Here is a 25,980-nt window from a genome sequence, read left to right as displayed (position 1 = left end):
ATTTGGGAAGATTTAAACCAATGTAGCATGTCGAAACTCTAAAAAGCATGCATTCAGGAGGAGAAAGTGGAGAAGGGGTATTCTAGGAAAAATAAGTCAGCTTGCCTGATTTTTACTCCTATCAGAAAGGGTCCATAGCAGAGTACTTTATCTGAAAATCATGTCTGCCAAGACACTACAATATGCTTTAGAAACATATAGATACATAGATATTTAAATATTTATCTAGAATTTAAGAAATTACATTTCAAAGCAATACTTCGCAAACACTTTCTTCTTTCTAACTCCCTTTTTGGACTCTCTGCTTGGTGCTTCCCCAGTTTTCTTTCCAGAACTCCACTCAAGATTTAACTAACATCTTTTCTCCCTCGATTTAACTCTAACCACTGACCCTGCCTGCCTTCCACCTTCTACCTTCCCTGGTACAAGGTGCCCACTGCTGTTCAGTGATTAGGAGGCTTGCCTTATAAAACCCAACAGTCAGTGAGGAAGCTCCCTGAAGCTTTCTTGTCCCGTGTTAAAAGGAGAATATAACATAGACGTTTTCTATATTTACTAAACCTAACATGTTCGTTAACGTAAGTGTTTTTGTTTTAGGGAAAACCTGGAAAAGATGGTGCCCCTGGCTTCCCTGGCACTGAGGTAAGACATGCCTGTTGATAATCGTGGAAGTAGCAGCGACAGTGGAGGAGGGTTAGCTGAGAGGCTTCCGGCAGTTTCAGCTTTGAAAAACTACACTATACTCTACAGACTCACTGTGGAAAGATCAGCTAAACACCCTTAAAACAAGACCAGTGCATCATGATCTTCTCAGACATGGTGGCCACAGAAGCTGATCTCTCAGAGACAGTGTGGATGCCTGAGGCTGGGAATCGTGGTTAGTTGGAGGGACAGGAAGTGGTTAGTCTGTGAGTGCAGGTGTTACATTTACTTCCAGGCACAGTCTCACAGTAAGGTAACTATAATCAGCACCGGTGTACTGTCTACTTGAAAATAGCTAAGGGGGGTTTTAATGAAATTAAACAATTTCAGGGGTAAATGTGCTAGCTCCCTGCCCTGATCAATACACCAAGTACACAATCTAATATAGCGATTATATCTATCACAACCAGTGTGATCTCATAATATTCATTGAATACCAGAATGTTTGTACAGCTATTTTATGTGGATTTTGAAAATAATTTTCAAATATTTAAGAGTTAAGTAAGTTCAGACTGCACATGCTTCAATACAAACCCAATTGACTCGTGTCTTCTGATCTGCTGTCCGTTTATCTTTTTCTACAGGGAGCCAAAGGCAACAGGGGCTTTCCTGGGTTGAGGGGTGAAGACGGCTTTAAGGTAACATCCCATCTTTAGCCTTTTCCAGCTGGTTGGGCAATGCCTACGTTAGTTGACACTGAGTTGGAGTAAACATTTCAAGTCTGTCTTCTGAGGTTTGAGCATATAATGAAAGCCGTCGGCATTACTAAGTACGTTATCTGCCCAGCTGCTCAGATACTCCTACTTGATCCCAAAGTCGCTCCTGGAAAACGGGTGTGAGTCCCACTTCACAGATGAGAAGGTTGTCTTTTGTGGGGTACCTATCACATGCCAGGCTTTTGCAGGTGTTTCTCCTTCCCCGTTGATCCCTTCCAGGCTGTCTGATCCATTCCTGTCTTTACCCAGGAAATTTCAGTTGCCTGTAGATTTTTCTTGTGGTTGTATGTACTGCTTTTCATCTCACTTTTCTTTATTTATTGTGGGAAGGCACACAAACCAGAGCCCACTTGTGGAGGTCAGAGGACGACTTGTGGTGGTTGCTTCTCTCTTCAACCATGTGGATTTGAGGAATCAAACTTGGATAATCAGGCTTGGTGGCAAGCACCTTTACCCACTGAGCCATCTCGTCTGCCCATGTGTATTGCTTTTTAAAAAAAAAAAAAAAAAAAAAAAAGAACATATTATGTTTTTGTTAACCAAGTATTGAGATTAAAAGCTGTGACTTATTGGCGGGGAAGCTAAGAGGATCATCAAATGAGATGTTTTAAGTTTCCAGCAATGACTCCATAAATATCAGAAGTAAGAATTATTGATAGGAACCAGACATTCTGACAGTCCTATGGAAAAAGACTTCTCCTCTTGGGTCTTTTCCTCTGCTTCTAGCACTGCTGTTGTCATGGTGATGTCTGTGCCTTTGTAAAGCAAGCTTGCTGACTCTTGTGTTAAACAGAGATTTCTCCATGGAGTAATATAAATTTACTTTGTTGATAATTGATAGTAGTCTGAAAAGAAGTGACAGGCCTTTGTAATCTTTTTAAATATCACATTTCTTTAAATGCTCGAAAGCAAAATAATAATAAGAGCCAGAAAAAAAATCCTAGCTGTTAGTAGAAGCTGCGGCTGGCTGGCTCAGGCCTCTCTAGTGAAGAATCACTCCCTGTGACGGGTTATCAGAAAAGACCCACCATAGCAGGGATCCATCTGGTCATCTGGGGCCAAGTGTAGGCTTGGACCCTGGAGCCTCATCTGGGTCATGTGTCCCTAAAAAGTCACAATCAACTAGTTGTATAGTTCCATACCACCTACTTCTGATATGTTGCAGGTGTTCACAAATAATTCATATATGCCAAGATGTATGTTCAAGTACAAAGTTTGTCTTTTAATAATATTCTTGGGAGAATTTTGGATTGCCCTCTTGAAACAAAGGAGGTTGGGTACACTAGGCTTTAACTACAACTCTGGCCTGGCTATCCTACAATGACAATCCGTGTGACAATGTGGACATGCAAGGCATGTGACCACGTGGTGGCAGTTTAAAGAAGACCTGGAAAACAGGCAGGCTAATATTCACCTCTTCCCAGCCTTGTAAGACAAAACTTATAGACAAAGGTTCTCCAGGAATATGATTTCAAGGCAATTACAAACCCTGTAATCTGGCTTGCATTATGCCTAAACAATACTACATTGACATAACTTACAGTCCAAACTTGTATTTTGTTTTTTTAACTATGTTACTCTGGGCTTTCATACTTACCTGTAACTATCTTTCAATTTAGGGATGGAAAGGAGACATTGGACCCCCAGGATTTCCTGGTCCAGTAAGTGTAACTAGAGATAACAGTGTCAGAGTTAAGTTCTTCTAAGTACTTAAATCACCATTTTTCATTAACTGTTGGGATGAATATGAGAGTGTTTACATTTACATTTTGGCAGGGCAAAAATTAGTTGTGGCTATTATTTACATCTTTGACAATGGATAAATATTTCAATTTGATTATGTTTGGCCCTTAAAATGCACTAATAAAGCCCATCTTGAACTCTGAACAATAAAAATAAACAAACAAAACAAAAAACATGGCCTAGGCTCAATTTACCCAAGGTGACCCTGTGTTCTCAGGGTGGAATAAAAAGGCTGCTTCTGAAGACAGCCAGGGTACCGAGGAATTAAAGAGCCTGGTCCTTCTTTTTGCAAGGCCCACTTCTAAAATCAGGCAGCCAGAGCTCGGCCATAGGTTTAATGCAGGTCATCAAGAACCGGTCCCTACAATCCAAGCTCCATGCACAGGGAACACTGCAGGGCCCAACACAGAGGTGAATCTGACACTGCAGGCCTCATAAGAAGAATGAGAGGGGCCGCTGGCTCTCAGGTCTGACATCTGCTCATTTCTCCAAAGCAGTGGGTCTCATATCCAATGTGCTGAGCAGAGTTTCTGTGTCTAGTTGTACAAGCTGTAAAAATGGCCTAGGATGTCATGGATACATCTTGTTAAAAGTGTAGTTCTCAAGGCTAGAGAGATAGTTCAGAGGTTAAGAGTGTCTGCTGCTCCTTCAGCAGACCGGAGTTCAGTTCCTAGCACCGACACTGGGCAGCACATAATCATTTGTGGACCCCAGTGTCAGAGGTTCTGAGCTTCTGGCCACTTTGGGAATCTGCACTCACATGCACATACACACATACACACACATGCATGCACACACACACACACACACACACACACACACACACACACAAAATAAGTGAGCTGCTGAAAAAAATGGCTTCGCAGTTGAGAGCACTTGTCCTTGCCAAGAATCTGGGTTTGTCCCCTAGCACAAACATGGTGGCTCATAACCACTAGTAATTCCAGTTCCAGGGCATCCGATGTCCTCTTCCAACCTCTGGGTATCAGGCACATGAGTGGTGCAATACATGTATACAAGCAAACACTCATATACATAAAATAAGTCTTTATTTTAATGTAGTTCTCAGACCCCCTCCCTAGGCTACATAAATGTAGAGTGGGTCCCAAAAAATATGTATATTTCTGTTTCAGAGGCAAGTCACCCCTCAAAAAGCTTCTATGGACTTGCTAGGAAATTGTGATGGGCTACTTTTCTTTTGTGACATCATAAATTGTAGCATAGTCAAATACCCCACCGGTGCACACCTAACATTGTAGAATTTATGATGATCACTGTTATGGCCTTGTTACTGATAACATTTGTGATTTTATTTGCGAGCCTTAAATAAAGGTGGTTGTTACTTTGTTTCTAAGTTAACAAATATGCAAATGTATTAGTTTAGTCACATCCTTTGAAAAATGTACTTCTAGGGCTAAGAACATAGCTCAGTGGTCCAGTGCTTACAAGGCCCTGAGTTTGAGTCTGATCCAGAAAAAAAATTTTTTTTAATGTAATTAACTTAAATATCATTTCGAGCTGAAAGCCCATAAAATATATAATAATATCAGAAAGGTCTTCTTTGTCTATACATTTATTCACTTGTATGGGCATGACTACTATATACCTGCTAATATAAAAACCTTTGAACTCAGGTAAACAAGGAAATTCTCCTTTAGGCCAACATGGAAAGACTGAAGTAAATGGAGTTGGCGAGCATTCCACCAACAGCTCTCCTGCCTATTTATTCTTTGCCTTCTCCTTTAAGACAGAATATTATGATGCATACCTGAAAAAGGGAGATAAAGGAATGCCAGGCCCACCTGGGCCCAAAGGAGCTCGTGGCCCACAGGGTAAGATACATTTCTTCCTAAAGCCTTTATCATCATGGTTCTTTCAAGGTGATGAGTAGTGTTTACAGAACTATGACAGTTTCAGGGAAAGGAAGGGAGAAGTCTTCCTTTACATCAGGGGAGATATTTTCTGTGTTTCCAATTTTTATATTTTACACGAAAATTTTGTAAGAGGTATACTTTTAAAAAATTGAATGATAACTACAATGACATCGTAATCAAATTTAAAAGTGCACAGGGGAACACCTATAATTTTGCAAGCAATTAACTGACGTGGTGTGTTCCCAGGTCCAAGTGGTCCCCCTGGAGTTCCTGGAAGTCCTGGTATGTCTGTGTTTTCTTTTTAATACTGTTCTTGTAAGTTCATATTACTTATAAGAGAAAATTTTTCATTTATTGCAACTAAATAGAGTTCCTAGCTTCTTGATTGTAGCCTACGTTGGAAAAGTTGCAGGTGTTAAGACAAACTGATGAAGTAACTCTCAATGGTTTTAAGTGTAAGCTTAGAGTATGAGCTGAAACCCTGATTCTCAAAGGTGGTACAAGGATACAGAACACTGATGTCACAGCAAGTAGACTGGTTGAAAGTAATCAGTTTTATTATATAATACAAGACCCACAAAGATACCTAAATTATACTTTTCTGTAAATTTGTTGTTGTGGTGGTTGTTGTGGTGTGGTGTGGTTTGGTTTGGTTTGGTTTGGTTTGGTTTGGTTTGGTTTGGTTTGGTTTGGTTTTGCAAGAAAGAGTTTCCCTGTGTAGCCCTGACTATCCTGAAACTCACTCCATAGTCCAGGCTGGCCCAGAGCTGAGAGATCCACCTGCCTCTGCTTCCTGAGTGCTTGGATTAAGGGTGTATGCCACCAAACGTAGCACTATTTCTGTAAAGTTTTACATTTTTAATTCTGAGCCATTTTAATATTCACCTTCCAGGAGATAAAAAAAAATAGCATTCTTAAGAACCCATCCCTCTTGACTGTGCCATGTTCTTTTTAAAGGAAAAAAATTTAATGCATACAGAAATCAACCAGTAGTGTGCCTGTATATATCAGCTACATACACACATGTATATACACTCATGTATACACTTTAATGGTGGTATCTCCCAAAGCTGAAATGAGCAACAGGGTATTGTTTTTAGACATCTGAATAAAGAGTCAAGACTTCCTTCTCCATTCCAGGCCCCTAAGGAAAGCATAGCCTCCTTTAAGAAGAAGGTGAACAGAAAATCACAAGATTCTGAAGCAGATAACCATCTGGATTAGCTTTAGGATTTGACTTTAGGCTTTACTAGCAACCACAGCTGGTTTCCCAGCTGTTAAGATAGCGATACCGCTCCATTTAATAGTTCAATTGTTTATGAGGCAGAAGTTCAAAATTGAAACATTGCTGACTTGGAGTTGAATCTATACCATTTAACTTAGCATCTGTATGCAGATATGCCTGCCTTCCTCATCCTTTCATGGTGGGAATACATTTTAACTGCAACTTGTTCTTTCTTGTTTGAGAGTGCCAATATTAAGCATCCTCTAGTCTCTAATTAAAATAATAAATCTATAAAATAACACCCATGCAGGGACTCCTCACAAGTTCTTGTACATAAAGCCTACAGCACATCCCAGACTCAGTCTTAGCTCCTTGTAATAAATCACATGAGTCATCTCGTCGGAATGATTTTGCACTTTGTCTTAATATAATGGAATGTAACAAGGCTACCAAGAAAGGAAGGATATTCACTGTTTTGTTTGACATGCGTGATGTAGTTTCCAACTGTACAACTCCCATAAATAACAATTTATCATTCTAATTTGAACTAAAAAATAAGCATATTCATCAGTAGAAAAATTAAAACATGACAAATGAATGACTCTTTCTTCCAAGGACTGTCAAGGCCTGGGCTCAGAGGACCCACGGGATGGCCAGGCTTGAAAGGGAGCAAAGGGGAGAGAGGACCGCCTGGAAAAGACACTATGGGCCCTCCTGGACCACTGGGATGTCCTGGCTCACCAGGTCCACCAGGCCCACCAGGACCTCCAGGACTTCCAGGTAAATATATAAAACTGAGCTGGTCAGGTTTCTATTTCTCTGTGATAGATGGTACAATAGAACTTCCAAAGAACAACTACATCAAGCCCATCTAAACTCAGGCACAGGAGCATGGGCCTGTAGTATAGTCCTAGAAAATGGACCATAAAATAACAGTACATCTTTGTAAGAGCTGGTCAGCATGCGTTTTCTCAGTTGTGGATAAACTTCAAAAGGCTCATCTTCTACCAGAAAGATGGAAGAGATGCATGTAAAATTATCATATGTGTTTTTAAAATTTGCTTTCTGGAAAAACACAAAAATTAATGGAGTGTGTGTGTGTGTGTGTGTGTGTGTGTGTGTGTATGTTGGTAGTATTCTATTTTTCTGTTTGTTCCTTTTGTGTTTTTTCACTGTTGATAATTGAATCCAGGTCCTCATGCATCTCATGTGTATCAGACATACACTCTAACCACTGAGCTACATCCCTAGACCTCCCCAGGATATTCCCCCCCATAAAAAGCTGATCTCTGATGGTGTCTTTTCCTAGGTGACATTGTTTTTCAGCCAGGTCCACCTGGTGACCGTGGAGCGCCAGGCAATACAGGACCCCCAGGAGTTCCAGGAGATGATGGACCCAAAGGTAAAAGTCCATGCCCATCACCGCTTCACAGATTTTTTCCCCTTAAGTCAGAAAATGACTTCTTTTCCAAACAAATTACCTAGAAGTATTTACTTATCTGTCAAGTGGTAGTCCATTTAACATGCAGTGAACTGCTGGCCAAGTCTAAAGTAAGAGTCTATCCTACTAACATAAGGAAAAACTGAGACAGGGGATGCTTCGTGTAGATTCTTAGATTTTTCTCTCTCAAAAAGTTATAGCTCACAAGACAGTATCTATCATACATGGGATTGTGAATTGACGCAAACAATGATTAATTTCACAATAACAACAAAAAAGAACTGTTTAAATAACAGCTGGTGGGTGGGGAGTACCTGTCCTTTCTGACCACTCTGTGTAGCTGGCAAGCAACACATGTGCTGTTCCACTGCAGGAGAAGCAGGCAGTCCATGCACCGAGTGCCACTGCTTCCCAGGGCCCCCTGGAGTCCCAGGATCTCCAGGATTAGATGGTGTCAAAGGAATCCCAGGTATGGACAACTTGAATGAAAATGTAGCATTGTCAAGACAGAAAATAAGTGTACTGAGACATTTAAGAGAGTATTAGGTTGCCTAGATGTCATAATGAATTTAAAGAAAGAGTTCTGAAGACCCATGAAGTCGGCCAAAATCTCATAAGCCTGCTATTAGTTGAATTCTTGCAAGACCCCTGGGACTGGTAAAGAGAGTCCTACAAGGACTTGCAGATAAAATGCAGAAACTACCTTGCCAAACACACAGCTCTTTCTAGCCCCACTTCTGAGAGAGTTGGGGACATATATGGTCTTCCAGTGCAATGAAAAAAATAGCAGCCACATATGTCCACAGCTCTGAGGGAGACAGTGGTAGGTAAGGAAACCGGAAGGGCACATTCAAGAGCGAGCCTGTTGGGCGCTCTCCTCTAGCCTATTGTACTCTTCAGAATTATAAGTCCTTTTCATGAGAAGGATTTTTATTTAAAAGATTAGGTCATTACAACTTTTTGTAGGGGAAACACATCATCAGCCATGTTAGCTTTCCATCTCTAAGACAGACAAAAGACTTGCACATTTGGAGAACTAAATATCTGCAGATACTTGCTTAGCATTGATGACAATGGCTAAAAGTTGAAAACACAACCTAGAAGTCTAAAAGCCACAGTTAGCTGAAACACAACGGATAGCCTAGCCAGTTAATAATCAAAGAGATCTTACAGTGAATCTATACATCTACATTTATTTGCATGTATATTGTATGATTCTAAAACAGTATCTACATGAGCCTTATAAATTTATGAATGTAAACATGTACAATATATCCCAGAATTGAGCAAATATTGTCTTTCTGATGGTAGATTTACAGTTTTCATTGTCTTCTGTGTAATTTTCTTTCAATGAGCATATGTAAGAAAAATCAATATATATGTCCTTAAAATTACAAGGATGAGAGGGGGCTAGGAAGCCAGGATCTAAGTGTTCCAGTTGACAGTTTTTGACTGCATAGATGTTTTAGGCTGGAAATTGTCTTTCTATCCTCACAAGGAAATATGTTTTCTCTGTACACTGCACTGCTCTGTTCAACAGCTCATAATAAATTGCTTTGCAGGAGGACGAGGCGCGCCTGGTATGAAGGGAAATCCAGGGTCCCCAGGAAGTGCAGGTCTCCCAGGATTTGCAGTAAGATTTCATGGTTCTAAACTTTAGCTTCAGCTTGGAAGGCTGAGGGCTCTGCACCACACATAAGTCTGTCTGTAGTCCATGGCAAAGTGGAGGTCTTTAATTCAGAAGCTGGAAGGTGGTTCATAAGTATTCGTTGATTCAATGAGCAAATTAGTAAACTTATTGACCCATATGCCATTTTTAATGGTAGCAGAGGTAGAAATTAGATCATTGTCCAGCTGACTGCAGAAACAGGGATTGACTCTAGATGGATTTGAGGGAATCTGGGGAGCAATGAAGATGCTTTGATGCTGAGTATGGTTAATATCATTGAACTTTACTGATGTGTGTGTGTGTGTGTGTGTGTGTGTGTGTGATCAATTTTATGGTATGTAGTTTATACCTCTATTAATATTACTAATCTTATATCATTATACTATATTATATAATCCTGCTATTAATTCTATTCATTATCATAGTGAATCAGAAAAGTTATGTTTGATAACTAAGAGACACATGTTAGAATTGACCAACACTCAAACACATTCTGAATCATGATGATGGTATAACATGTAGAATTTCTACTACTATGTCACATCGAAGTAATTACTATTTGTATTGTCTAACTGGTTTCTTTTTCCATTTGGGAAGTCAAAAAACAAAATAAATAAGATATTTGACATTATATTTGTGGGACAAGAAGTTTGTATTAATAGTTAAGGTTGGTGGCTTATGCCTGAAATCCTAACACCAGATACTGAGAAAGAATTTTTGTGTCTTCAGTCTCATCCTGGTCTATAGTTTAAGGCCCTGTTTTAAAAATCAACTCCCTGAAACAAAAGTAATATATGCCAAGAGATATCCATGTTCTAGTATTAACCTCTACGGCAGAAGAAAGATTCAGAGACTAATGATGGCACATGGGTCATCTCTGTGGAATGGATACTGAGCTGTCTCCTCATCCAGAGCTACAATAACTAATCAATCTCTAACATATATTTTACAGTACATATATATTTTGTATTTATAGTTTATATAAAGTCACAACTACATATATCTTTCAACAAGTAAATATTAAATACATTTAGGGCTAAATCTATGTCTATTAAAATTAAAACACTGTTATTAATAATGTTTTTAAAACTGACCAAGGACAGTTCTACCTAAACAGCAGGCTGACTCACTTTTGTATCATCATAGGGATTCCCAGGTGACCAAGGGCATCCAGGACTTAAAGGGGACAAAGGGGACACACCTCTACCCATGGGGCAAGTGGGTGATCCAGGTGATCCTGGAATCAGAGGCCTACCTGGGAGAAAAGGCCTCAATGGAATTCCTGGAGGTCCAGGAGCGAAAGGACCACCAGGACCTAGGGGTGAACCGGTTTGTATTTAAGATTTCTTTCCCATTTCCCACCCTGTCGTAAATGCTCAGAAATTAAGAGACAACATGATTGTCAAAAATACATAATTTTCCACTCTAGACAACACAAGGCATCTTTGAAATAACAGTAATAAACCAAGCAAATATCTACAGTATTTTGACCAAATAAATAAGCTCCTTTTAGAGTTGAGACTCTACGCTGACGCTGGTCCACAGCTCATATCTCAATATGTGGATCAAGTATATTTGACTCCTATAGCCTTAAACATTGTATCTTTCATGCATTTAACAGGTGTTTCTTTTCCTGGGACAAACATGTTCCTCTTGTCACAGGCCCTGAGTGGAAGGAAAGGGGGACCAGGGACCTCCAGGAACTCCTGGAAAAGAGCCAAAAAATCAGAGTAGTCTCTGGATCCGTTGGCAGCATCCTTCTTAGCCCATAGGAAGGCCTGGATTTGATCCTCAACAGTGAACAAACTGGCCATGGTTGTGCACGCCCATAATCCAAGTATGAAGACTGTGACAGCAGAAGTTCATGGCCATTCTCAGCTACATAGGAAACTCTAAGCCAACGTGGGCTATGTGAGATCTTGTCTCAAAAACATGAGAGAGGAACTGAGCTGAAAAGAAGAAAAGGAAATGGAAAGAACAGAATGAGTAGCAAGGGAAACTTTTAGTAAACACTTCTGGGGTCATTCCTAGTCTTCTAGTAAATGCATAAAAGATATGATATTGAAGGCTATGGTAGTCAAGTAAAAAGATAAAATGTTCAAGATATTTCAGTTTATGCAAATTGTATTCTTTTTATGAGATAGAATTTCTCGCACATCCACCTGAAAAGGTCATAGAGTAACAAAAAAAGCTCCTCCACGATGGACCGGTGAGAAGTTTGTTCAAACAAATTTACAAAATGCCAGCTTTCCCACATTTACAAAAGATCGATTGGATTTATCTGATAAAAAAGATCTCACCTAGAACAGTTTGGGGAAGGTTGATAAGCAAGTTTAAGGCACACACATACACACTCACTTACAGACTCTCTAACAAGATGAATTTGATTCCTCTGCATGGAGATATGGTAGACAGTTTTTCCTGGTACATCTACAGAACCAGGGGCTCCCAGGCAGCCTCTTTGGTCCCCCTATTTGAGTTAGTATTAACTGTGGTAAAGAGATACTGGACTGAGGCATCACCAAACATGTTCCTGTTGTCACAGGCCCTGAGTGGAAGGAAAGGGGACCAGGGACTTCCAGGAGCTCCTGGATCCCCTGGATCCCCGGGACCTGCAGGACCAGCTGGACCACCAGGCTATGGACCTCAAGGAGAGCCAGGTCCAAAGGGAGCCCAAGGAGTCCCTGGAGCCCTGGGACCACCCGGAGAAGCCGGTTGGTTAGTTTTTTTCCAGTCTTGCTTTTCTATGAAGTGGGGAACAGTTTTCACAGCCAACAAAGCTCCTTCAGAACTAATGAATATACATGCAAATGTGTTCCTCGCAAATATGTCCTCCCAGAGACTGGGAAGGGACAAGTAAAGACATGACAGAAAAAAACTCCATCTCCCCCATCACAGGCAGCTCATCTGAAACTTCCTGTAACCCTCAGTATCTCTGACTGATATCAGTACACAAAATGAACCCATGCCAATGGTTGAGTAGAACTCAGTTATGAGACACTCAAGGGAGGCAAAAAGCCAACAATTTGATCTGAAAAAGTATCTTCCCTTGCATATGTGACTCCAGGTTACCAACAAAACTTGAAAATATCTAAGCTATATGAACAGTCATTGATAATAATTTTAAAGTCCATGTGACTTTTAGGACCTACAACTACTGAAAGTAATTCTCTGTCCAGGAGAAATAGCGTCCATATTATGGAGAGTTTTCAACAAGCAATGCCAGTATGATCATTTATTCCTCGTACAATCACTTTAAACAATGGTTAGCAGGCTTCCATATTCTCTGTTTACACCAGGATTTGGGTACCATCCCATACTATTTATATCTGTCATCAAGCAAATGCATACTTTTATCCACATGTATGTAAAGCTAATTTTATGATACTCACTTGTTTTATTTCTTCCAATACACTATTTTGAAGGCTGTTGTTTTAATCCAGGGATTTAGCATCTGGACAGAAGTTCAGGCCTAGCCCATCAATGCATTTTTTTTCCCCCATGAGACTGGCTGAGACTCACCCGGGGAGGCAGGATTCGAACTCGGAAAGTCGGGCACGTCCGCCCTCTGGTGGCAGGCGACAAAGCCGCGTGCCACCGCACGCTTGCTTCATCAATGCATTTTATGTGGTCAAAAAGTTAAGAATGGTTCTGATGTTTTTAAACAACAGATATTTTTAACAATTTTTAACATATTTTAAACAATTTTAACAACATTCTGCTGCACATTAAAATTTATGAGCTCCTAGTTAAAGTGTCCATACATGAAGTTATGGAATATAGCCACACTCTGTGTTCTCTCTGGCTGCCCCACAATGGCAGAGTTAAGTTCCTATAACAGATCATAACTACAAAACTCAAATTATTTACTGTCTGGCCCTTTACATGACTTACTTGACTTCTTTTAACCTTTCATCCAAACTTTTTTTACTTCTCTCTAAATATGAATCTAAATGATGGACCTCATTACCATAAAATACATTATCAAATTTCCTATCACACACTGTGAACTATAAAGGTTTTTTAAAATAAAGATGACATATGACTATGAGATAACTAATCACAAACATGGCTTAATATTGGCCACTGTGTTAATACTGCCTTCAGTATATGTCTGCCAGGTAATCGTTATTTCCACAGTGACAGACAAGGAACTTCTCAAAGAGGCTAAGAAATGTGTCGAAACTCAAGAAGCTTACAAACAAGCAGGGCCAAACTTAAAACCCAGGCCCAGAGCACTGAGTCACAATTGCTGTTTTGTTCAATAGATCACACTAGCTTTTCATGTTCCCAACCATCCAAAAAACTGGTACCCTACCACTGTTCCCCAACTCCATGCCTAGTGTCTATTTATGGAACAATATTCGATTCAATAGACCAGCCTTCTGGGTTATGAATTAAAGCAGGACTTAAACAGATGCTTATAAATATTTGCAGACCAATTAGAAACATCTCTGCAGACTGGTTACCCCAAGGTAATTTTGCATTCCATAAAAACAGAGATTTGTTCATTTTCCTTGGGCTGTGTTTATAACTCCCTCACAGTACTTCCCGCTGCTGTGAAAACCCACAGTAATGCTCAACCCAATCACACAATCATGTTTTCTTTTTAAGGTCTTAAAGGAGAACCCAGTACATCAACTCCAGTTCTAGGTCCCCCAGGCCCTCCAGGGCCCCCTGGTCAGGCTGGCCCCAGAGGTCTACCTGGTGAGTACCCCTGTTGTGAAGTAGAGTTCATGACATCAGATGGCACTCTTACTTCCCTGAGAAAATACGACTCCCGTTATAAGGAAACATCACATTTGTTGGATCTGTAAAAGAATACAAGTGGAAACCATCCTGAAAAATCCAGCTGACAGGGGGCTTCCTGCTGTCCTTGGAGGTTACCCACACCAGGGGAGTCTCTGGTGCTCCTGATCTAACAGTTCCAAAACAGAACTGATACAGTTCCTTACAGAGGTTGTAGAGCAGAATGATCCCCATGGCTTCTGGTGGAAGAGCAAGCAATGGCTCCCCCACACACCCCCCCCCCAATGAATCGGAGTGTTTCCCTCAGCAGCTTCATTGGAAACTTGATTTCTTTGCTAAAGTGACTTGAAATTTAATATTGTACTTATAGAGGAAGACATAGAGTTCAAGGTATCTAGGATCCTTTTTGAAGAACGAAGTTATATTTTTAAAATTCATAGCAGCTTCTCACCTCTGGTCACTGCACAGAAATAGGGAGAAAAGCTGAGGTTATGTTAACATAACTTCCAGAAAGCTCTGGAAGGGCATGAAGAACACAAACGTTTCTTTTGGAAACAGATGAAGAAAAGTCACTGATGTGTGCGTGTACATGTTTTTAAGGTTTGCCTGGACCTGTGGGAAAATGTGTTCCTGGTCTTCCTGGACCTGATGGTGAACCAGGAATTCCGGAAGTTGGATTCCCAGGGCCTCCAGGACCTAAGGGTAAATTAAAGACTATATAGAATAAGGTTCACTGTGGATATTTCAAAGCTATAATTATGAATAGTGAATAAAATAGGAAATACCTAGGATACACTGCCAAAATAATGCTTTCCAAGGACCTTCAGAAATCTTGGGACAATGCCAGGTGAAAAGACAGAATTGACATTGATTCATGGGACAATATCTCAATCATACTTTTTTCTTTTTACATTTTAACTCACTGATTTTGTGTACCATCAAGGATTGGGTTATGGCACTCAGAGGACAACTGCAGGAGACCATTCTCTCTTTCTACCATGTGAGTGCCAGGGATTGAACTCAGGTCGTCAGGCTTCATGGCAGGGAACTTTATAGACTGAGGCACCACACAAGCACATCAATCATGCTTAAAAAAAACTGGAAAGTAATTCACCAAAAAGGTAATACCAATTCTTTGTGGTCGTAAGAAATTTTTATTTAATCCTGTACTTCTTAGATTCATATATTTCTAGACTTCACACATTTTTTAAATAAGAAAATAACTATTAAATCACAAATATAGTGATTTAATACAGGAGTAGAGTGCGTGTTTAGCACAAATGAAAGCTAAGATTCATTCCATACCATCAAACAAAATTAAATGAAAATGTAGACTTCCCTGTGAGCGTGGATATAAATTAGAGAAGTTATTTTCCTTTAATAAAAGATGCCAGAGGGGGGCAGTAGAGATGGCTGAGCAGTAAGAGCATATATTGCTCCTACAGAGGATGGGATTTCTATACCCAGAACAAGTGTCAGGCATCTTGCACTGGAGGCAATAGAGATGGCTGAGCAGTAAGAGCATATATTGCTCCTACAGAGGATGGGATTTCTATACCCAGAACAAGTGTCAGGCATCTCGAACCTGTCTGTAACTCTAGCTCCAGTGAGATCTGGTGCCTCTGGTCTCTGTGGACATTGTCACTCACATGCACACGTTGACATATACATACACACAATTTTAAAATAATAAAACAAATATTTTTGACAAGTAAAAAAATATGATGCTGTTTTCATCAAAGAGGAAACATTCCAAAAATTCCAGGTGCAGATATTGAATAATAGCTGGAGCTGCTACTCTGAGCAGCCAACAAAATCCTGCACACCAAACAAAATTCTGTCCAGGATTTAGATTTAAAAAAAAAAAAGCAAAACTCAGGGTATGGACTATGACATAGAACATTATGAGCTTTATGATAACATTGTGTTTGTTTCACCATTGCTTTTATTGTCAGCATATGATCAACATTTTGATGTATTATCTCTTGTTGATAAGTCATCGTTGGCTATTTAGTGCACATCAGTTCTGCTCATGTGAGTGAATACTTAGTAAATGAAAATATAATCCCAAAACAGCTTTGACATTAACTTCCTTGTTTCTTCCTCCATGAGATAATGGAGGCTGGCCCATATTTTGCCTAGTCCTTCCTGGACCATCCATCAATAATTTGTACACTAGTTTTGCAACTCTGGATTCGATTTCTGGACAAAGGCAGCAATGTATGGGAAGCAGAGTAGCTTAGGAGCTAGGGGACCAGGACACTGTGTTGTAGATTTATCCATTGGGACCTGGCCTGTGGGTGAGTCAACGGGGTCTGCAAGGGAGAGAGTGGGGATGGAGAAGCAAGAGACGTGCAGAACAGAGATAAGACAGGGTGTCTGATCAAGTCTCGTTTATTGAAAAGAATTGTGGCTATATAAGCACAAGCAGGGGAGTGCAGCTGGAAAAACTTTACCACGAGTGCCTTGCAGCTGGGGACACTAAACAAGTCCAGGATATGTCTGAGAAAAACAAGATGTTTATCAGAATGTGCTCAGCTGTTATGGGCTGCTTGCAAAAATATCATGCTAGAAAAACAAGTCTCTTGTCAGGGTGGAAAAGTATCGGCCTGCAAATATATGTCTGGAGATGGCTAGCCACTTTCTGCTAGGAGTTGGCTCCCAATACATTTTGATTGGTTAAGGTCTGTCCCCCGCCCCTCTTGTAATTGAACCAAATTTCAAAGCCAATATAATTTGACTTGAAACTCAATTTAGTTGGAGTTTTTTGTTTTTAACTGCTAATTTATCAGTTGGTTTTAATCATCATCCAAATTTGTATACAAAGTATCTGTTCACCTGGATGCCTCATAAATGTAATTAATAAAAAAAATATTGGGGGCTGGAGAGATGGCTCAGTGGTTAGGAGCACTGACTGCTCTTCCAGAGGTCCTGAGTTCAATTCCCAGCAACCACATGGTGGCTCATAACCATCTGTAATGGGATCCAATGCCCACTTCCGGTGTGTCTGAAGACAGCTACAGTGTACTCATATACATTAAATAAATAATCCAGGACAGCTAGGACTACACAGAGAAACCCTGTCTTGAAAAACCTAGATAAATAAATAAATAAATAAATAAAATTTTAAAATATTCTGGGCAGTGGTGGTGCATGCCTTTAATCGAAGCACTTGGGAGGCAGAAGCAGGTGGATTTTTGAGTTCAAGGCCAACCTGGTCTACAGAGTGAATTCCAGGACAGCCAGGGCTACACAGAGAAACCCTGTCCCCCACTCCACCCCCCCAAAAAATAGAGAGAGAGAGAGAGAGAGAGAGAGAGAGAGAGAGAGAGAGAGAGAGAGAGAGAGAAAGAAAATATTGCTCAGAAACTTTAAGACTGATCTCTGGTGTTTGTTGCTTTTCTGTAGGAGATCAATGTTTCCCAGGAATGAAAGGATCACCTGGTTGCCCTGGAGAAATGGGAAAGCCTGGCCTTCCTGGAAGGCCAGGTGTCCCAGGAGCCAAGGTAAGCAGAGACTAAATCACAAACTGATTTCAGGGAGGGGCAATTGCAGTCAGCAGCTGCAAAGCCCTTATCAGACAAGATACTTGGGGGATTAGAAATTGTCAGTATATTTGTTAATAAGATATTGATTATTTTAGTCTATTTGTAGACACTAATTTTCAAGTTCCTATGGAAACTTGCATTTCTATCCCTTTATTAATGACTTCATAAACATTCAGAGTATATTGGGGCACTCTCTTCAATGGATGTGGACTGTGTACCCTGAGGCGGCATTAAACATTTAGTACCAAAATTGTTGACCAAACTTGAAAGGAAAATATTTGCTGATCTGTGGTGTCTGAGCAGACGGGTATAGAGCACACCTAGCAAGTAGAATTGAGGAGCGTTCTGTGGGAGGCACTAACCTAATGTCTCTGCTACAGGGAGAACCATCAGTAGGCAGGCCTGGGGAACCAGGAAAACCAGGCTTTCCAGGAGAAAGAGGCAGTTCCGGGGAAAATGGAGATATTGGACTCCCTGGGCCCCCAGGCCTCCCTGGAACTCCAGGAAGAGATGGGCCTGATGGTCCTCCAGGTACAATGCCAAGTGTGATTACCTTTCTTCTCAGTGAGCTCCACTGTGGATGCTCTAGGGGGACTCTAAGTATTTGTATCTCAGTAAATAAATCAGTAAAAAGGCCTAATTCTTTTTTTTTTTTTTTAACTCAATGTGACTGCTCTATGTTCCTTCTACCTTCTGTCTTTCCTTTTTCATGAGGGTCCTCTCTACAAGCATGCCGATGGTATTGACTATAGGCTGGTTTGGGAAAGTGAAGTTACAGAAAGATGAAGAGATAGCAGCTCTAGGGCCTTGCTTGGGCTTTGGCAACTAAGCAAACTCCTGGACTCTCTACTGCAGGAGACCCAGGACTGTCTGGACCACCTGGAGCAAAAGGACTCCCAGGGAGGTGCATGCCAGGACCCAGGGGCACCCAAGGACTTCCAGGCTTAAATGGATTAAAAGGGCAACCAGGTAGGAGCAAAGTTTCCCATCTAGGAACTAGGGAGACAGATGATGAGTCCTCTGGCTCTGTATTTTGCTGTTTAAGGTGGCAACTGTCCAGCAACAAGTCCTGACTACTGTTCTGTAAGACATGTTCTTTTGGAAATGTAAGTCTGACTTTTATGGCTAGTCCAAATAACAGTGTGTACTGGTTATAGGAAGAGACTCAAGCTTAATATAGTGAGTTGATTTGTTAATTTTAAGTAAGGAAATATGAACTCCATCAACAGATTAGAAGATAAAGGTTGATTGACAAATAGATGAGTTAATAATATACACTCATATACATAAACCTTCAATCAGTAGTTTACTTTTCAAACTTCCATAAGATAAAGAAACAGTAACTTTATGATGATTAAAATGGAGACAATGTATACAAAGTTTCCTGTTTAACAAATTCAAATACGTAGTTGATTACTTCATAAGCAACATGAAACTAAGGTTTATGAAAACAGACCTAAGTGAGCCAGGCTGCTGTGAAACACACCCTGCCTATTTGGACCCTTTCAACCTGACCTGGTTTCCTGGGGATAGTTCTTTAGACCTCCATTAGTGTCTGTAGACTAGTGTCCTGATTACCTGTCATAAATAAACTCTTGGCTAACACCTTAATCATCACAGTGACACTGTTTCCAGAGCATATAGGAGCTCACTTCTCAGGAGCTGCTAAGTAGGTCTACAGTAAAAGAAATGGGAAACAGGCATAAAGCACAATCCCATAATGCACCTGCAGTACTCAGAAATAGACATAACCGCTCTACCTTCATCACTGAAGGACCTATGAAATGGATAATGCTAGAGCAATGGGGATTTGGGAATTTTCTAGAGGGAAGCAGTAAACAAACACAACAATGAGTGTGCTGTTTAACCCAACATTACGTAGAAGCCAATTAACACTAAAATATTGCATAAATCAGTTGCAGCAGGTAGAGAAGGCATTTGTTAAAACAATCATTTATCTATTCATCTATTCATACGTAGGTAGAAGAGGTGATACTGGGCCAAAGGGAGACCCTGGTATCCCAGGCATGGACAGGTCTGGAGTCCCTGGAGAGCCTGGACCACCAGGAGCACCAGGTCATCCGGGTGAGATGGGGCCACCTGGCCAAAAAGGACATCGAGGACCTCGAGGATTCCAGTCATTACCAGGTATTCTGCCATTATCTTCTTAAGTCTCCTTCCACAGCGTTCCTCTCAGGAGACTTTCCACACTGTATGCCTTTTCTTCTAGCTAGTATATTATTCCTCCTAAATTAATTTTAAGGGAACCGGGGATCAAGGGACAGGAAGGTGGGAAAGTAGAACCATTACATTTTATAATTAGCTGGGTTATGGTTTATTTTTGTTGCGAAGTAATCTTTGTATAAGATACCAACCGGTGTTTTGTTGAGGTTTTTCGCATTTAAATTCACAAGGACTATTGGTCAGTAGTTTTCTTGTGATGGCTCAGTCTTCTTTGGGTCAGTATTGGCCTTGTAGAGAACAGGCCGTGAATGGGCCTTCCTGTAGTATTTCCAGGAAGAGCTTATGAAGAGTATTGCTACTTCTGAACCACTTGATAGAACTCACTAGCAGAGTCATCTGGGTCTGGATTCCTTTTTTTTTTTTTTTTTTTTTTTTTTTTTTTGTGGAAATCCTTTAGTTTATCAGTTCAGGGTCTAGAAAGATGGCTCAGCAGTTAAGATCGATTAATGTTCTCCCAAGGGACCCACATCAGGTGGCTCATAACCACCTGTATTAACTCCAGCTCTGGGGATCTGCCAACCTCTTCTAGCCTCTTCAGACACCCATACACATAATTATCAGTTCAATGTAAATTTATAATGGGAGGAGACCAGGATAACTGCTTAACTGATACATTATGCTTTGGTTCCTATTACTGGACTTCTCTCATGTGTTAGCTCTATTCCTGGTACTAGAATCTGTGACATGTCTCCCATAATAAGAGAACAATCAAAACTACACATTAAAACCAACTTTAGGGTGGATAAGAGCAAAGTATGATGACATCCATTAATGAAAATGTCATAATAAAACCTTATCCTTCAGTATGCCTGACCAGGCCAGCCCAGTCAGTCAACAAGTTCTCCAGCAAGGAGAGAGGATTAAAAAGAAAAAAGACAATTAGAAAACATTGTAGCATGACCCCAGCCAGTTTTGAGGCCGAGGCGGGTTTATTTCTTTCCCAATCTGCTTTTATACCATTTTAATTACATGCAAGTATTTAGGTCAGTTCTAGGTTGAGGAACTAGCAATACAATAGATGGAAATAATCAAGGAACAAGCAAGGCAATAAGCAAAGTCCCATGGTCACTGTTTCTAAGGGCTTGTCAGGATGACCAAAATATCTGAGCCTACTTCCCTGTCCTAGCCCAAAGTCATATCCAACGCCTGAGACCTACTTCTTTGTTCTAGCCTAAGATTTAGATTCCCGACTGAAATTACTTCCTTGTTTTAGTCTAAAATTAGATTTCTGCCTGAACTTACGTCCTTGTCATGGCCCAATGTCAGATTCCTGCCTGAAGCCCATTTCCTTGTCCTTGGCCAATGTCAGATTCCTGCCAATAGGCCCCAAAAGCTCTCCACATTAAAAAAAAAAAAAAAAAAAAAAAAAAAAAAAAAAAAAAAAAAAAAAAAAAAAAGGAAATAAAAACTAAATGCAACTAAGGTCTGCAAAAGACCAAAACAAAAGGTGTACCAGACCAGGAAGAAGGAAAGAGGACAGATGCATCAGGGATTTGGGGCACTCTGTGGTCAACCATGGTGTATTTGCTACAATGACTTCCAGACAGATGAAATTTTAAAAGACACCAACCCACCTCTTACACAAACCTGGTCGGTTTTTTTTTTTATTTACAGAAGACCATCAACTCTCAGTTTCTCTGTCTACATGTTTTTATTTTCTGGAGTATTTTGTTTTTCCAGTTCTATACATCATGAAGGGCTTTGTGTTAATTTGTTGCCATAGGTGAGAAAGGAGAGGTTGGAATGATGGGCTATCCTGGAACTACTGGCCCTCCCGGGCTTCCTGGGAAACCAGGCTCACAAGGGCAGAAAGGTGAGTGAGGACATCTTTCTCGGTGGTATGAGGTATGAATAGTGTTCACTTACTTAATCGCAAAAGAAATGGCATTTGTTCTTAAAAAAAAAAAAAAATAGTTGTCAATGAAGAATGCATTTTCTTTTCCTGTGTTCTGTATTCCCTCCCCCCATTTGATTGGATCTTATTCTCACCCTGCAAACTTACGCCCACACTGTTAAATGCTGTGTGCTCAGGAACACTAGCGAGTTTGAAGCTCTGTACACACTTTTGTTTTATATCATATGCATGCTGCAAACCTTTGAATTCTGCCACACTATAAGGATCTGCTGTGGTTACTCCTGTCTGTCAGGTAGCCTCGGAATCCCAGGAATAAAAGGAGAAAGAGGACGCCCGGGAGCCAAAGGCGAACGAGGGGAGAAGGGAGAGCCTGGGCCTTCCCAAGCACCACATTTAAAGGGGGACAAAGGAGAGCCTGGACTTAAAGGTAAAGAACTGTTCTGTTTAAAGTCGGCCAATTCTGGGACTAAGGCTGATTGATTCTGTGACTAAAAGGAAAACCCTTTAGTTGACTGGGTTGAGTCACCTGCTGAGTCACACAGCCAGGTGGAAGCTGCACGCATTCATTTTGCATAATAATTTAGTTTTATATATGGCTTTATATAAAACTAAATTAGTTTTATATCCTAGTTGCTGAATTTAAATAGATACTCACTGATTATTTTATCATAAGCCTCAACACCCAGTTTTTTAAGAAGTATGTGAAACACACAACATCTATTTCTGACATTCACACAGCAATGTTCACTGCAGCACTAGTTACAGTGACACCAAAGTTACAGAGGCAGCCTATTGTCCTTCAGCAGAAGGATGGACATACAAAAACTGGTGAATATGCACAGTGGATTTATTTTCAGAAGGTGAGAAAAACCAAAGGAAGGATGTTTGCAGGAAGATGGATTCAACCAACGATAACGATAAAGTTAACTAACTCAGACTCAGATGAGTACCACTGTTGTTGAAATTACTTAATCTCAGACAGGGGGTTCTTACTTCACCTTTGATGATTTAGTTCCCAGATAAAACACACACAACTTTTATATTTATAATAAACCTTAGTCAGCACTAGAGCTGGACATACAGCTACCCTCTAAACTATTAGCGTCTACCTCCCTCCCTATCAATAACTCTGAGTTATGACTTGCCAAGTTCCGTTTGCAACACTCTTAACTCCCATGGCCAGCCCACACGGCCAGTTCTTATGATTCCCTTACGCCATGGTGTCTTCCTCTCTCCTTCTTCTTCTTCTTCCTGCTCTTCATGGTCTCTCCTCAGACCCCCCAGCCCTGGGAACCAAAAGCGCCACCTGTGACTATTGGACTAAAAATCAAATCTATTCGAATTATTTCAAATCACCTGGCTTTTGCAGGTGTTTTTGTTATACAATATATACAACCAGTATCAGGTCAAATTTTAAGAGGGTTCAAATCTAGTCCTCTTGATCAGATTGGACCTCAAGCAACATTAAACAACAGAAGTTCTGGGTAAAATATTACCTTTGAGGATAAACTCTAACCAAAGAGAAAGCATTATATAAATATATACTATATATATATTATATATACACTATATATATACACTATATATATATATATATATATATATATATATATATATATATATATACACACTGTGACTGCAGAGCCACATTATAGTGGAGAAAGGTCTCTTGTGGTTTAAGAAATCTGGTATTTATCAATAATATTGCTGTGCTTGGCACATAAGCATTTACTTTGAGATAAAGGCTGCCATGCCTCTGAGTTTAAGGCCAGCCTGCTCTACACAGCAAGTTCCAGGCCACCCAAGAGGACCCCATCTCAAAACAAACAAAAACAAATTCTGCATAGACCATTGTTAGAAAGACTGAATAGAGTCTCTCCAGGCATACCGAAGAGCTTCCTAGAATTAACCTCTGATAAGCCCTGGAGAGACACCCAATCTAAGAATTTTGCCAACAAAGAAAATGAATGATCTTTGGGGGAAAACTTAACTTATAGAACATACTTATTTTTGATACAGGAAAACTAGGAAGTAGTAGCTATCATCTACTCTACTTAAGTGAAGGTGTATGTTGTCAGCATGTTTGACACATACTTGAGGATCACAGATTGAACAACAAAAAGAAACGCATTATCTAAGCCTTTTGAATATCTGCATGATCCGGTTTTTTTAAATGTGTTTTTGAGACAGAATCTCACTACATAATCCATGCTGGCTTTGAATTCATTATATAGGCAGGCTGGTTTCAAACTCAAGATTCTCCTGACTTAACTTCTTGAATGCTAGGGTGCCATGACACACCTGCTTTTTCAAGAATGTGAATTTTATACACAGAGACATTCACTCCAAATTTGGAAGAAACACTAGGGTAAAAATCAGTAGTAATCATCATTACTTTGAAACATCTGAATAGGAAACAGACATATCTACAAGAAAATGAACAATGTAAGGTATAAATGAGAAATAGAATACTATTTAACGAAGGCGTACATAGTACTATGTTCAAGTACTATTGTATGCTTGATAAACAGCAACTCAGTATCGAAAGCCAAGGGGCTGGACCTGTGCTTGCTAATCTCATTTCCCACATAGGTATTGCGAGATCAAGTCGATTATCCAGTGTAACTGAGAGGAAACAGCTGTTTCCCGTGGTCACACTTGTCCTTCTTTCTTTGACATGCTGCCAGGTGTCTGGACCACTACTCCTGGAGGAAATAATTCCCAGAAGCAGAGACCTCAGCAAACATGATAGTCAGAGGAGCCTCCATGAATAGGCTTTGAGAGAGGGGTTCAGAAAAGCCCTTGGATCCAAGGCTTTCTGAGGCTCCCACTCCCACTGGCATTTGGTGGCTACTGGAGGAGAATATTCTAGTTTACTCTGAACAAAGGCAACTTGGGGAGGAAAGGGCTTATTTTGCTTTTAGTTCCAGTTCATAATACATTATTGAGGAAAGTTAGGGCAGGAACTCAAGAAGAACCTGAAGGAAAAAAAAAAAAAAAACATGGAGGAATGGTGGTTACTGCTCCTCTCTGTAACCCAGAGAGTTACACCAGAGTATAACCCAGGCCCACCTGTCTGTGATTGGTGTTACCCACAGTAGGCTGAGCCTCCCCACCTCAGCCATAATCTCTGACAGACATGGCCACAGACCAACCTGATCAAGGCAGCTCTTCAGTTAAGGTTCCCCTTCTCAGGTGACTCTAGTATCAAATTGACAATACCAAGATAGAGGGGTCAGTTTGTTTGTTTGGTTTTTTTTTTTTTCAATGCTGTGGCCTATCATAGCTTGCCCATGTTCCAGGATACAGAACTTTACACCCATGCATATATGGGCAGCACTAATTAGACTTGGGGGATTGTTTTAAAAGGAAGAAAAGGAGGAAAAAGAAGAGGGAATTGGGCCAGACAGTGGTGGTGCATGCTTTTAATCCCAGCACTTGGGAGGCAGAGGCAGGTGGATTTCTGAGTTCGAGGCCAGCCTGGTCTACAGAGTGAGTTCCAGGACAGCCAGGGCTACACAGAGAAACCCTGTCTTGAAAAACAAAAAACAAACAAACAAAAAAAGAAGGAGGAAGAGGAAGAAGAGGAAGAGGAGGAGGATGAGGATGAGGGGAAGGGAAGGGAATTGGGAAAGAGCTAGGGAAGGACAGATGTATCCGGGAGGAGCTGAAGTGAGGGAGAAGGGATAGTATCTAAATACATTGTATTCTTACATGAAATTAAGAAATAATGAAGCGTTAGGAAGAACTGAACCTCTTTATACTGTATACACGTCTCTAGCTATGTGCCATGTATGTGCTCAGTGCTTACATTTTAATGTCTGTGACTTAGGGATTTTATTATGTTCTGAATGCATACGCATCACTGACTGGTCACAGTGAAATTTAATGGTTTGGTAGTGGGGAAGAAACATTCGTGGGACCTAAACACTGTTTCAATCCGAGCAGCAAATGTTAAGCTTTGTAGGCCATATGAGATCTCTGTTGTTTATTTTTCTTTGGCTTTGTTTTGTTTTTATAATCCTTTAACAATTTACATTGATACATCATTTTTACAAAGCACCCTTTGCTCTAGAGCCTTATAAAATCAAGCCAGGACCTGTGGGATGACTCCACAGATAAAATAAAAATGCTTGCCATGTAGACCTAATGACCTCAGTTCCTTCTTCAGTCTATATGAAGGCAGAGAGCCCCAACTAAGTACATACCTGAAT

At 40.4% G+C, this 25,980-nt stretch overlaps 1 protein-coding gene and 1 long non-coding RNA gene across 3 annotated transcripts in view; one reads left to right on the top strand and one right to left on the bottom strand.

Moving 5' to 3' along the window:
• Col4a3 (collagen type IV alpha 3 chain) overlaps positions 1–25,980 on the top strand; it is a 123,143-nt gene that overhangs the window by 69,359 nt on the left and 27,804 nt on the right. The window contains exons 16-34 of one of the 2 annotated variants that reach the window (XM_034521054.2): positions 598–642; positions 1,287–1,340; positions 3,038–3,079; positions 4,909–4,993; positions 5,282–5,317; positions 6,876–7,040; positions 7,570–7,662; positions 8,075–8,170; positions 9,264–9,334; positions 10,517–10,699; positions 11,916–12,084; positions 13,985–14,077; positions 14,720–14,821; positions 17,528–17,625; positions 18,048–18,198; positions 18,523–18,636; positions 19,648–19,815; positions 21,635–21,724; positions 22,059–22,193. In XM_034521054.2, coding sequence (XP_034376945.1) covers positions 598–642; positions 1,287–1,340; positions 3,038–3,079; positions 4,909–4,993; positions 5,282–5,317; positions 6,876–7,040; positions 7,570–7,662; positions 8,075–8,170; positions 9,264–9,334; positions 10,517–10,699; positions 11,916–12,084; positions 13,985–14,077; positions 14,720–14,821; positions 17,528–17,625; positions 18,048–18,198; positions 18,523–18,636; positions 19,648–19,815; positions 21,635–21,724; positions 22,059–22,193 — 1,990 coding nt within the window. Of the gene's footprint in view, positions 1–597; positions 643–1,286; positions 1,341–3,037; positions 3,080–4,819; positions 4,994–5,281; positions 5,318–6,875; positions 7,041–7,569; positions 7,663–8,074; positions 8,171–9,263; positions 9,335–10,516; positions 10,700–11,915; positions 12,085–13,984; positions 14,078–14,719; positions 14,822–17,527; positions 17,626–18,047; positions 18,199–18,522; positions 18,637–19,647; positions 19,816–21,634; positions 21,725–22,058; positions 22,194–25,980 lie in introns of both variants that reach the window. The other variant, XM_076914918.1, reaches the window with a different exon arrangement.
• The window catches only part of LOC143434828 (uncharacterized), a 34,795-nt gene that overhangs the window by 3,576 nt on the left and 5,239 nt on the right, over positions 1–25,980 (bottom strand). Inside the window, exon 3 of the long non-coding RNA XR_013104626.1 lies at positions 1,237–1,905. This is a non-coding gene — a long non-coding RNA (uncharacterized LOC143434828). The remainder of the gene's footprint in view (positions 1–1,236; positions 1,906–25,980) is intronic.

The sequence above is a fragment of the Arvicanthis niloticus genome, chromosome 17 (assembly GCF_011762505.2).
Source record: "Arvicanthis niloticus isolate mArvNil1 chromosome 17, mArvNil1.pat.X, whole genome shotgun sequence".
In the NCBI taxonomy this organism is placed as follows: Eukaryota; Metazoa; Chordata; class Mammalia; order Rodentia; family Muridae; genus Arvicanthis; species Arvicanthis niloticus.
Note: the sequence above shows the minus strand (reverse complement) of the source record. Positions and strands in the feature narration are given on the sequence as shown.